A 13,800-nucleotide genomic window follows, 5' to 3' on the forward strand; every position below is an offset into this window, starting at 1 on the left:
CCCTGTTTATAAAGTGGGGTAATATTTTCCCATAAAGAAAATGCTGATTTTAAAATCACAGTCTGGATAATGATTATGGAATACCAGAAAAGATTAGTCCTTTTCTAACAGTTATTGTATTACATTTATAACCAATTCTAACCCTCTTCACTAAGTTTACAACAGATTACTACCTATACAGTGTAAAAAGAAGACTTAGAAAGTGCACTTCCTTTGTAGAGAAGGGAATAAAGACAGCTACAACTAAAATATTTGGGAAATACACAGGAAATGTATTATTTCATTGTTTTCTGAAATAGAGTTCTGATATCACTGAATGAAGAAATTATATAATTCTAGAGAGAGGCTTTAAAGGCTATTTCAGCTGCAGTGGGGGAAAAGAAGCTTATGTAAAAAAGCAAAAAAGGCAAAAACAGAAGTACCAGGGAAACCTGGAAGAATAAGGAGAAAATTTGATACTAGTTTTTATAAACACAAAACATATGCTTCTAAGTTTATAGCAATGTATGCTGAGTTTGAAAAACTGGTGGAATTCACCTGCTCTTTAACTTCATGCCCTCTTTTATATTGAAAGCTTGAGTCAGATGGAATGGATGACCCAAATAACATTTCATTGGCTAAGCCCCCAAGTTAATAAACAAGGAAAACCTAACTGATGATTCACATGAAATATTTGGTTCCCTTCTTAATTATTTGTTATGTAAAAATCAGTGCATCCTGCAGCAGTAGTTCATATGAAAACTGCTGTTGCTTACTGACTTCAAAAGCTTAAGCTTTTCATGAAAAAGGGATTCTGATGGATACAAAAATGTGAGAATTAAGATGACATTAATACCTACAGCAGCAGTTTCCTAGATTCCATCATACTCTTGGTGGATGAATTAGAATATATCTCCTTGAAGTTTTATTTTTTCCTTTCAAAATCAGTATTACTGTTATCTGGCTGCTGCAAACCAAAGGTCATTTTAGACAATCTAATCAAACTTGTCTCTAACAAACAAGAAACAAAAGCCTCCTGTGGTTGAACCTCAGCGAGCAACCAAGCCCCATACAGCCACCCGTCCACCCAGCAGGATGGGGAGAGAATCAAAAGCAAAGAAACTAGAAAACTCATGGGTTGAGATAAAGACAGTTTAACAGGGAAAGTAAAATTAGGGTTATAAAAAGCTAATAGTCAACCAGTCAGCTTTAACTATGGAACTGGTTTTTACCAATAGAGTACTATGTTTTTGAAGAACATGCTTTTACATTGTCCTGGGGTATTTGCAGGATCTGCTGAACAAAACTAATGAAGCTTAGAAGGATAGCCTTAAGGAGAAGCACATAGCACATTTAATGAAAATATTAACAAATTTTATTAGTAAGCAATGCCAACAATATGGGTGCTCTCTACACAATAGTCATTTCGAACTATGACATACAAACAAAACCAGTCTTTCTCCCCACCACCACTCCAATCTATAAATATGGGTTACGCTGTCAAAAAATTCTAAACAACTTAAATTGAAGAATTACTTCAGTTACATTGTAGGGCACTGCAATGAAAAACAAAAGGCAACAGGTGAGTTTTTACAAAAGAAGGAACAGCAGAAATATTGAATTTTCTGTTGTTATCACCTATTTGTTTCTGAAAATGCTACCATTGGTGTGTGTATATATACAGAAACTTGGGAATTGTTTTCTCTTTGAAATTACAGGTCAGCTCAAAAAACATTAGAAGCAGCCAAACATACAGAACATGACAAGAACACCGAGAAATAATAAAATAAAAGAGAAGTAAAACTACTTAAAATGTTTAGCTCACCTTTCCAACAGCAGCAGCCACTCTGTTGGTCTCCCCTGCTCTTTGCTTTCATTGCAGTGTCCAGCATTATGGCTGAAGGAATAGAGTACAGCAGAACCCCACTAATTTACCTTACTAATTCACATACCTCATAATCTGCACAAAAAAATCTGCCACTTTCCCAACTTCTTAGGCAAAATAAAAGTGAAAATCCTGTAGAGATGTCTTCTATCACTCACATCATATTTATAAATATGCTGCACAATATTGACTAGTACATTAGTCAGTATTACCATCAAAATGAAAACTAAAATAGCTTAATAAAGAAAATATGTTTCTTTAAAACATCACCATGTACCATGGCCCGACTTGTTCATTTTCAAACTTTGAAATTAACAAAATTAACTGCCCATCAGTGAATTAGGGAGACTCCATTGTACTTAAAATTGTAATTTCCTCATTGATATGCTTTTATCTACAATTTTCTTCAGATTGTTTGCATTTAGAATACAGTAACTACACTTAATTATGTCTTCATATATATTATAATTAGTGTCCTATCACTGTTTTAATTATTCAGACTTTCACTTTCAGAAGATTATATAGATTCGCTTTAGTGTCTGACTTTTATTTTTTTTCTCCTCATAGTTGTTGGGTTTTTTTAAACGCAATATACAATACCAAGTGAAATTCAGTTCTGGTATATTACTGTGATAATTAATGAAAACCTGACAGATTATCCCAGAAATCATAGATGTACACCTCTTCCTCAAGCCAAAAATCAGAACCTGAATCATTCCCAACTGCCTGTCTTTTAACATAATCAATAAATCACATGGCATTTCTGATCTGGAATAGTGTTTGTCAAGCTCAGAAGAGTTACCAGGTCAGTGGAACTCCCATACTTCTCCAGAAGAAAAGAGAGCATACTACCACATTCAAGTATTCGAATTTCAACTGTGAAAAAATCTTACTGGTCTGACATCCCCACATGAGTTGGTAAACTGCCGTGCCAAGCCAAAATCCAGCATATAACACTTCCTACAGGTGCTAGGAAAACGTCCCATTGCGAAGTTTGACTAGGAAGAAAAACAAACACAGAGAGAGAATAGAGACATAGACACAGGTTTCAATATGTTCATGTATTAATGCAGTAACACAATCATAGAAAATTCTACTTCTGCATCCTTCCTTCCATATTTTCACTTTTATCAAACTCCCATTAAATTTGAAGAAAACCTTGTTAAGAAAAACAGACATCCAACTTAGCACATCTGAACAGTGGGCTATATTGTCTGACAAGATTGTCATCTTACTTTGTCACTTAGAATATATTAACTTCTAGCAAGCATTTTCGAACCATGTCACCCACTCACATATATTGATTTGGACATCACAAAAAACTACCAACCAAATTGCCAACAAATTCATCTAAACAAATGCACTAATATCGTATATGCAGAATACAAAATATGGGTGCAAACAGCCTTTTCCTTCCACGGATGGGGAAAGAACCAGCTTTAAAAAAATCAGACAAACAAGCACAGAAAAACGACAAACAAGACCGACCAAACAGTGAAAACAGTGGAAAGTCAGTGAAAACTTACATAGGCAATTAATTCTAAAAAGCTTCAGTAAATTTTCTTATTTGCCCTAAGGATTAACATTCCGTGTTAGCCCTTTAAAAAACCCCACCACTATGATGCTGGAACATGTTGGTTGAATTAGTCTCAAGTCTCTCCCCATCAAATCCCCTTAAAATGGATTACATGATAAAAAAAAAAAAATAGAGCTAAAAACTAAGTTCTGTGAAATAGAATTGAAACCACACACCTGAGCAAACCGGAAGTTTAACACAATTAACCCTAGGAAAACCTCTTTTTCCATTAAGTGAAACAGCAGTACTAGTAAATCTGAAATTCAAAACTGCTTCACTGTCTACAGTTGAGGGTAAAAACCAATCAAAACTATGAATTGAGTGTGATCAACACTATTCTTAAATGGAACAGAATTTCAGCATTGCCTAATTGATCACGAGAAAAAAAAATCAACCAAGGACTTCAAGATTTCAGCTCAAAGCTTGCTTTTAGCATATAATCTGTCTAGAAGAAGAATAACAAAAGAATAAAAGAACTTGTATTTTCAAGCCATGAAAACTGCATATTAGAAGCAATCATGTCTTCTTTTGCATTTGTGAGTCACAACATAACTTGTAAAGGGGAAGAAAAGTTACTTCTTTTATGAATCTAATATATTACCTCATAGTGCTGTTTATTCTCTCTCAACCTTTAAACTTTTGGGGTTTTTTTTCCTTCCCCTGATCAAACTCTCCATTTTCATCCTATTTGAGCCCACAAACTCCACCAAGATACAGCTAGACAATAAGATGTCCCCAATCCATCCTGCCAGCCATAAGGGAACACATTTCCCATTCAAAACTTGAATTGCTTTCATCATCAAATTTTTGAGCTCCAGCTAAGTTCTTCTCACCTATTTCACTTGACATTCACTGCCTCTATGCCCTTTCCCTATTAAATGAAGTCTTAAATGCAGATGGTTCAGGGAGAATACAAGTTTTATAAAGAGTTGCCAGGAAGAAGTGATGAAAATGAAAATTTCCTAATGCACAGAAACTAATCAGAGGTTTTAGGTAAGCATCATTCAGTTGACAGAAGTTTAGCTATATATGTCAGATACAACCAGCCATATGTGCTTCTATTAGAAAACACAAGATTTGCTTATTTTTTTCTCATTTTTTTCTCATTTGCAAATTTTGACAGTTCAGAGTTCTAGTCATATCTTAAATACACAGCAATATTAAAAAGAGGTGGTGCAATTTCAGGAATAAAGTCAAAACCAGAAAAATAGTAAGAACAAAAGCTTGATACTATCAGGAAGGCACTATCCTCGTGGCATGTTGAAAACAGATTTTATTAGAATTGCACAATAAAAAAAATAGTTTTCTCTTACTGTCTGTCCTTCCTTTTCTTGTTTGTTAAGAATATATTAAATACAAAAAGATTGCTATTGAATGACTTATAAATACACCCTGCAGTTAGTATCTATTCTTTTAGATTTATTATATGACAGTATTAATTGCCATTAGTCAAACACATTATATGATATCTCATGGCAAATACTCTTGATTACATGATGCTGCAGATAAGAGTTGGAAGTTTTAACTACAGAAAATTGCACGGAGGCCTAAATTAACTGGGGACAATGATGACAAGGACCAAAGTTACTGTTGTTGCATTCCAACATTAATTAATAGGAAAAAATCTGTCCTATCTGATGATTTAACCTTCAATTTTCTGTAATTTTTGCATTTTAGCATCTAGTATAGAACCTATCCTTATTTATGCAGCCATCTAATGACCACATCTTACTTGCCTGTTTTGATTTAATGGGCAGACTTACTGGTTTTATGTCCCTGTGCAGGAATCCCACAGAATGAATACTTTCAATAGATTCCAAAATCTGCTTCCCAAGCCGCAGAGTGGTACTAATGGTGAATGTTCCTCGAGATTGGCTCCGACGCAGATCTGCCAAGTTCCGACCCTGATTAAATCAAAGGGACATTTTCATAAAAAAATACTAAAGCCAAGATTCACAAATGGTGTAAAGTCTTCCTACTTCTTTAGCTGTTCATGGTTAACCATGGAATACTCTCAATACCTATTTAACATTCAAGGATAACACATTTCACCTAAATGTAATGACTATATATCCCTGAGTATCTCCAACACTAAATTTAGAATCTGTTTTTGAAAATATGAATCTTAGTATCACTCTACTCCTAAATACATAGAACAAACTAATCTCTACTAGAAGACTAGTACAAACACTATTAGTTAACATTATATCAGTGTCACACCTGAAAAAAAACCACTGAAAAAACGCTCACAAAGACTTCTTTACACTCACCTATTCAAGGAAAAGTACATAATTTAATTACACATTATACTGAATAGATGAAAAATATACTATGTAGGAAATGCAACCCCATGACATCACAAAACTGTTGGTCTGCCAAAATAACAGATGATCAACAGTATGAATTAGAGCACACTTTTCCTAGTATTCATATTCACCAAGATGACAAAGGACAATAATCCCATAACCTTCAGTGTTAATCACCCGTTTTATCCCTTTTTACAGGAACAAGTCTTTCAGGAAAGTGAATTAAGTGTTTTCTTTTATGTGCAAAGGGTATTTTTTTCACTTTTATCAAAAAAGTCATCAAAATGCAGAGACAAATATAATACATTTTAGACTATCTTCAAGTGAAGACTTGAATGTAAAGTATCTTAGAAGACATCACAGTTCACTCTTCATAAAGTCAGGTCTTTCTCAGGATGCAAGTTTTCTCCTTTTTGATGGAATTATGGAAAGGATATAAAAGGATAAAGATAAAAGGATATGCTCAATTTAGGTTTGCTCACTACTACACGTTCATGATCTTTGGGGTATTTTTTTGTTAGGCATCCTCTAAAATTTTACTAGTATTTTCATATATGCTTGGCTAATAAACCAAAACACACAAGCAAACATTGAGCTCTGTTTGATACACTGACCTGCAACTGCATGACCACATAGTTAAATCTATCATTCCGTCCACATCCGATGAATCTACAGACATGATCTTTTCCTGAGAGAAAAAGAAGCAAATTAGCCACTAATAATGAAATTCTGTGGTTTATTCCTTTAAATACTTAGTGAATTACTTAAAAAGATAGCTATATTTCTTTAGAGATGTTCAATAAACTAAGTCCCCCACAACTCAACAGCAGTAAAACCAAACTTAGTTCTACTTGTAATTATACAAAAGATTTTTCCCATAATATATGAACCTCTACCACAGCCATCACTCTTCCATAAGAAAACATGCATGACAACATGCCTAAAGGTCCAAAAACTTGAGGTATTTTGGACTTGAGAAGGTTATTTTCCTACAAAGCTGACAGCTTGTTATAGACAATATTCCAAGCCACCACTTCTCTTTTCTATAAGCTGCAGCTGCTGTGATAAAAGAGAACAGTAGTAGTTACTTGTTGGGCTATGTTTTGTATTAAAAAACTGTAGAAAATATAATTCAACAAATCCAATTTATTAACATATTTTTTCTAGAATATGATCTTTGTTATTTAGCTACAAAAGATAAATTCAGCTCAGGTACACTGAAACAGAATAAAAAATATTATAGTTTTGTTTAAGCTGATTTTCTGTAAAGCCTCCTCCTGTCCTAGGAGCAAACTGCAGAGGAGATGAAGACTAGTAAAAAATAATCTCCTTACTATCCTGCAGTTGTAAGTCAAAACATAAGACTCCCCAGCAAATAAAGAGAAAAAGGCAAGCCAAAGACTGCAGTAGGGAAACAGAAGGGGAATACAAATTCATTGTCATTTTGATACCTGTGTTCATTGACTTGGAGAGAAGCTGGAACCCCTTATGACCCCACTCTGTGACAGAACAGGGAACTGTAGGGTTTAAGTCCCTCAGGCCATTTACCTTCCTTTCTGACACTGTGGAAGCTACAGCCAATAGAAAGCTGACGGTCTCAGGTGCTTACTAAAGATATGTAAAATTTGTGTCATCTAAGGTTTCTTTCATGAATTTCTTTACCCTTAGGATTACCAGACTGTCATAAAGGGGGGGAAAAAAAGTTAAAAAAAAAAAAGTGAAAGGAAAAAGGTAATTAAAAAATTCAAAAAAAACCATTACTTTTTTTCAAATTACCCTTGTGGCTAGCTACAGATCTGGGGAGACTTTTTGCTACTCCTACATTTACTGCACTCATAGGTCCATCAAAACCCTACCTGACCCTATAGCTTCTGAATATTCTCACTTCACTTGACAGAAGAGTGGTTGACTGTTTATTGCTTCCTCAGGAAGCTTCCTGACACGTACAATTAAATCAGGTAGGCCCATTTAAACAAAGAAAATGTTACAGGATTCACCAAAATAATTTCTTTTAAAAGAAATCTCCACAATTTCTGCAAATACATAAGTACTAAGCTATTAAGTATCACTGCTTTTCCTCCACTTTTTCCTTCCACCCATTCATTTAAGTAAGACAGGTGGTATTACAGACAGTATAATTTTATGAAAAAAAAAGACTTAGTAGCAAATTTGTCAAGATGAAATTTTGTATATTCATTGCTGCAGTTTCCAGTTAATGAAGTCTCATCTCAAATATTTATGATTCATTTTACATCCACTGTGGGTATGCTGAAGGAACATCTTCAGAGAAACGTATATTAGTCAGATTTTATCTGTCAAATTCAGCAAATGTCTAAAATGTGGTTTGGTCAGAGAAATTCCACTTTAACTGGAGCATCAATTCAGTTTGTGTGGTAAATTCTCTGGAAACTAAACTTCTATAAAAACCTGAGGAAAGAGAAAAGAGAAGTGAGGCTGGTACACCTTATTCAAATAGAATGATCCTCCACCACTCCAGTGGGGCTACAGACATCTACTAGAGCCTTCCACATATTCCTTTTCCCTCAGCAAGAAAACAGTATTTTCTCACACTTGTGAGCTACACAGCTGGGGTGCAGGGGGAGAAGATGACAGTAATAGGCTGCAGCAAACAACTATGCCCTTAAAAAACCTCCTAGGGAGGGTAAGAAGCCTACACATCATTGCCCAGGCTGCTGCAGCGTATCACTGTAGTGAGCTCCAGAGCCTACACCAAGCACAGCCCATCACTAAACTATGCTCAGGAGCTGTAAATGAGTGAGGGAGAAGTCTGTAAGGTTGTGTGAGACGGAAACCAACTGAGTGAGTCTCACTCTCACTGAGTGAGACGTGATAAATCTGTCTCCTCCCATCTGACTGTGGGAACAGATGGCCTAACAACATGGTTAAACAAAACAACCATCTGTTGCAGCAGAGTTCTTTTTCTTAAAAAAAAAAAAGGAAAACCAGGGAGCTTAAAGAGTTAAACAGTATTCTGCAACACTAACTACGAGACAGAAGGGGAAAAAAAATTTAAGATGTAATTGATGACTAAGCTGTAATAAATGGCCACATCAGTGAACATACCCCTCCTTCATAATTAAGAGAGAAGTCATAAAACTACTCACATATTTAAGCATGTTTTGCTAGGTCAGAATCTTAAAAGAGCTTCTGTGAAGCTTTTCACTGTTCACTGTACTGTACCCACAAAGTTATTACTCATTTTACCCACGTAATGATTGACCACGCTGTTTTAATTTTCAAAATTTCTGAAAGTTAAGAATGATAAAAAATAGTACATCCCTGCACTTCTGCCAACTGCTGTTCTCATTTCAGATTCTAATGCAGAGACACTCAAAAGCATGTTTAGAATCCTAAGAACGTGTCTACCTCTAGTAAAGACTGGAAGAGCTGTTCTGCTTGATTGAGACATATTACACCTCTTTATTTATTTTTTTCCTAAAAGCCTGTTTTTTCGTAACTTTCTCAGAAATTGTACAATTTTTTTTTAAATCAGATCTACACATCAAGAGAATTCTGAATGACTCTGTCAGCTCATGTCTCTCGCTGCATATGATTCAGAGATCAAACTTTCCAACTATTTGCAAGAAAAAGGATTTTCATGACGATTATATTCTTTCCTCTAGGTCCAAGGTAACTAGAACACCTTGAAAGTAAGAGAACATAAGCCCTTTGAGAAAAGGAAAATAATTATATACATACATAAATACATACACACACTTGCCAAAAAGGGATAGAAGAACAAGATAAAAGTTGTTCTCAGAGGATGTACTCTATTAGAAGGTTATTACAAAAATATCCTAAAAGAACTGTTTACAATTTCACCTGTTCTGAATCTATATTAAAAAAAATTGTCAAAAAAAGACAAATTTCTACATGGTAAATGAAGCATTTAATAAAAAATTAATCTTCAAGAAACAATTATAACATTGTTTTCTACTCCCCATTTTCATCCATTTTTCTTGATTTTCTCTACACTTCTAAGTTTTAGATTTTCCATACTGAAAACTTGGGAAGGTAAAGAAATTAGCGGAAAAGGCTCCTAGGAGCAAAGATTTTACGTAAAACATAAAATGGTTTCTACCATAACCTTATTTAATAAAAATCCTTTAAGTATGGATAAAAATAGGTGCATGTAAAAATAAAGTTCTCTATCTGTGCCAACTATAAACCTCAATATATGCAAAAGCTTCACCTTTGACCTGCTTCTTCCCTGTAGTTGCTTTCCTGATCACCTACAATATTTCCTGTCTTAAACCAGAGCAGTAACGGTGTTAAGTGTGGAACTTCCACAGCAATGACTAAAGGTCACTTCTAGTGTTATTATCATGAGATCACTAACTTCTTTTAGGTTTTTTTTTAACTGTACAACAGAATAAAAAGATATAAAAACTAAGAAATAATATATTTAGATTGTTTACTCATAAGAGAGGTTGTCAAAAGAGCTCCTTCTAAAGACCTCATACAAAATTTGAGTTTCAGTTACATAAAAGCTTCTAATCATTGTTTGCTCAAAGAAATAATACTGAGAAAACAAATAACTGAAATATTTGTTCAGCTTATATATTATGTGGATTATTTGTCTCAGTGGATCTGTTGTTCAGGTGTTTCATTGTTCTGTTCCTTTTATCTAGGCAACATTTACCATGGTTCAACAGAACCAAAGACTCTACTGTAGGAAGATTTGGGCTGCTAAAGGAATTATAATGTTCCTTTCAGTCTTCCTTTGGGAGTATAACTTCTGAAAGGCCCTACAACAATTATTCACATATCAATATTTTATTATTACAGCAAATATTTTTTTCAAAAATATTTCAAAAGGTAAAAAAGTTTTTACTAAGAAAAAAATCATTTTTCTAACACCTTAACTCAAAATCGACTATTCTTTACAGTAGAAACTTATAATGAGCTACAGTTATGCAGTCATATATAAGGTCATATTTTTATAAATACATTGGCATTGTAGTGCTACCAAAGTCCAATATTTTCTTTCAGACCTACTATTTTCCTTATTGCTTCAGCTATACCATTTTAAGGACTCTGGGTTTTGTAAAAATAGAATCCAGCTCATGTGTGCAGAAAAAAAAAAAAGAAAAATTAATTCAGAGCATTTAAAAACTCTGGAGTTACAGAGTATTTGGTTATTTGGTTATTCAAAACTCACTATCTTTAAGATAATCTCTTTCAAGAATGCTGACAAATGTTTTCTAAACTTACAATTGGCAATACTGAAATTTGCTACTCATCTCTGGACGAGAAACTCTAACATTCAATCAAAACTAAAATGCAGTCCTTGAATCTCCTTGTTCAATTATATAATACTAGATTTTTTTGTGAAATTCTTTAAACAGACCAACGTAGGAGTAGTTTGTTAACATTATAACATGTGACATGCTTGCCTCTTGAATCTATAGAAGCTGTCAATTACTGCTGCAGTGTGACCTTTACAGTACATTAGGCAGCACCATATGTCATCCAGATTTTGTTTTATTCAAACCAGGAGTTTGGAAAAATTGGGCTGCTGACAGGAACACATGTATTATTCAAAATCTTCCAGATTAAAAACAAAAGATTTTAAAGAAAAAGTCTCTCTTTAAGCTCTTTCAATAATCTTATGTTGTGAAAAGCAATGAGGAGAAGCAATTGCATATTTCTCTGTATTGATAGCTTCAGACATTAAAGTATTTAAATGCATATAAAAAGTGACTATTCAAATTCTGATTCAAGGAACTGATCCCTAAAAGTATTTCAGGATTTTACATGTCAGTATTTTTTTCCTACAATTACAGTACTTTAAAGTTGGAGGTTATGTTTGTTCGTGGGGATTTTTTTTAAATGTTTCCCATTTTGACACTAGAATTCTTCATTTTATTTTCATGTCATCCCAAATCAAAGAAAAAGTTAATTGTAGCAAGACTTTCAGAATCTGAAAGAGCTTCTATTCCACTTGTTATAACCATTTAGCAGTAATCGGCAGAATATGAGAAATATTTGCTCAAAATATAACTATATAAGAGATTATAATGATTTTTGAAAGAAGACACACTGACATTCTACTTCTGGCATATCCAAGGTACAGCCTTACCTTGCAGCTTTTTCAACACAGCTACTTCCATTTTCAGTACTTGCTTTGGCTGCTGAGCTGATTCGACTTTCAGTGCAACATTTTCCCGAGTAAGCAAGTCCAGTGCATCGTAAATTTCTCCAAATCCTCCACCTCCTATTTTCCTCAACTACATGGGGGAGGGAGAAAGAACAAAAATATATTTTAAAGAGGGTAGAAGAAAAGAAACAAAACATCTATCCTTCTTTGTACTGCCTGTCATACTGCAAACACTCTTGTATTACAAATAGATTTTAAAGTAACATAATCATATCCTTCAGTACAGTATAAAAGAGCTACTGAATAATCTACAAAGGTATGGTTAACCACAGTTTGAAAGAGAACACACCTGATCTCTATCTGCACTAAATTTCCTGTATGTAATACAATAGAAGAGTGCACTAGTATTCCCAGCATGAATCTGAGCTGTCAGTATGCTGAATAAAGTCTTTCCTCAAATAGTCACATACTACCCAGAGACCTTCAAATACAAGTGCATTGTGACATTTTTAAAATATGCCATCTTCTTCACTTTTCAGAAATGCACACACTGAATACTAAAGTTATACAAGTTCTTGGACTCCTGAAAAGAGACAGCATTTTCTACTATATGAAGTAACTTACACACAACAGCTACATCAATAAATTATATGAAATGGCTAAGATTATCTTTGAATACACATTTCAAATGTTACTCACATTTAAATGGTTCACCAATACCATTCTTATTAACAGACATATTAAAGAAACTTGCAGCACTGAAAGTTTCGTCTGTGCTAGGAGAGGTAAAAAGAATGCTCATGGCTCATTAATAAGTTTGCACTACATTCAGAGCAAATATTACTAGTTATGTTTCCACTCTGCTTTAAGTGTTCAGGGGAAACAGACACTTGTCTGGTTTTCAGTATCAAAAACGTCCATGTTATTTTATGTAATACTTCTAAATGGCTATCTCCCCCATAGCTAACACTCTAAAACCGATAAAATAGAAAAGCAGACTAAAAGAACTTACTCTAAGACTGATGTGTTTTTCAAAATGTCATCTGAAAACATACAGTTTTCAGATAATCTATTTATTAATGGTATTTTATTCTACTTGATCTGATTCAAGACTATGCTTTTAGTTTTTTCTTCAATGCAGTACTAAGATGAAATATAAGAAGGTATTTTACAAATACTTATACTCCAGAGGTAGCTCTTTAGGTTCTATTTAAACAAAAGGAAATATAAAGGTTTCCTACACAAAGCTATTGGCTTCCTGCCCATTTAAAAGGAAGACAGAACACAAGACAGTTGAAATTATTTTCTCTATATGAAGTCGAAATGAATGATGAATCTGTATTTTCTATGTTCCTTCTTACAGTTTAAATAAAATCTTGAAACATGGGACTAATATAAAGCAAATATGGTGCAAGTGATTCAGAATCCCTTCACAGCCTACTAAACACACAGAGATACTCCAAATGCTCTATTGTGAACTGCCTTTTTTTTTTTTTTTAATTTTAAGCAAAAAAGAATAAAGTCATCAGGGGAATGGAGAAGGAACTACGAGAAAACCTGTTTTCCCCATCAAAAATAGCTTCAAATGGATACTATTTTCCTCAAGATGAAAATCAAGGATATGAACACCAAAAGGAAACAGCTATTTATGGTAAAGCCAATGCTGGCACACAGTCAAATGAATATAAATCAGCCAGGAATAAATCTATGCTACAAAATCCAATAGATAAAAGGAAGAGCAGCAAAGTCCTGAAAGATCTTCATATAAAGCAGGAATATGAAACTTGCTAGTTTCACGAGGGTGTCTGACTGATCTCCAAAATGGAGTGCCATAATCACTGCTTGACTAGATTCAATATACTAACAGGATTCTTCTAATTGTGCTCTGAACAAGCACTAAATTGGGATTTAAGAGCTTCTCTAGGTACTTACC

At 34.0% G+C, this 13,800-nt stretch overlaps 1 protein-coding gene across 1 annotated transcript in view; it reads right to left on the bottom strand.

Moving 5' to 3' along the window:
• The window catches only part of TTBK2 (tau tubulin kinase 2), an 85,808-nt gene that overhangs the window by 50,737 nt on the left and 21,271 nt on the right, over positions 1–13,800 (bottom strand). The window contains 4 exon segments of the mRNA XM_032689773.1: positions 2,758–2,862; positions 5,204–5,344; positions 6,361–6,434; positions 11,850–11,997. Coding sequence (XP_032545664.1) covers positions 2,758–2,862; positions 5,204–5,344; positions 6,361–6,434; positions 11,850–11,997 — 468 coding nt within the window.

Source organism: Chiroxiphia lanceolata, chromosome 6, assembly GCF_009829145.1.
Source record: "Chiroxiphia lanceolata isolate bChiLan1 chromosome 6, bChiLan1.pri, whole genome shotgun sequence".
Classification (NCBI taxonomy): Eukaryota; Metazoa; Chordata; class Aves; order Passeriformes; family Pipridae; genus Chiroxiphia; species Chiroxiphia lanceolata.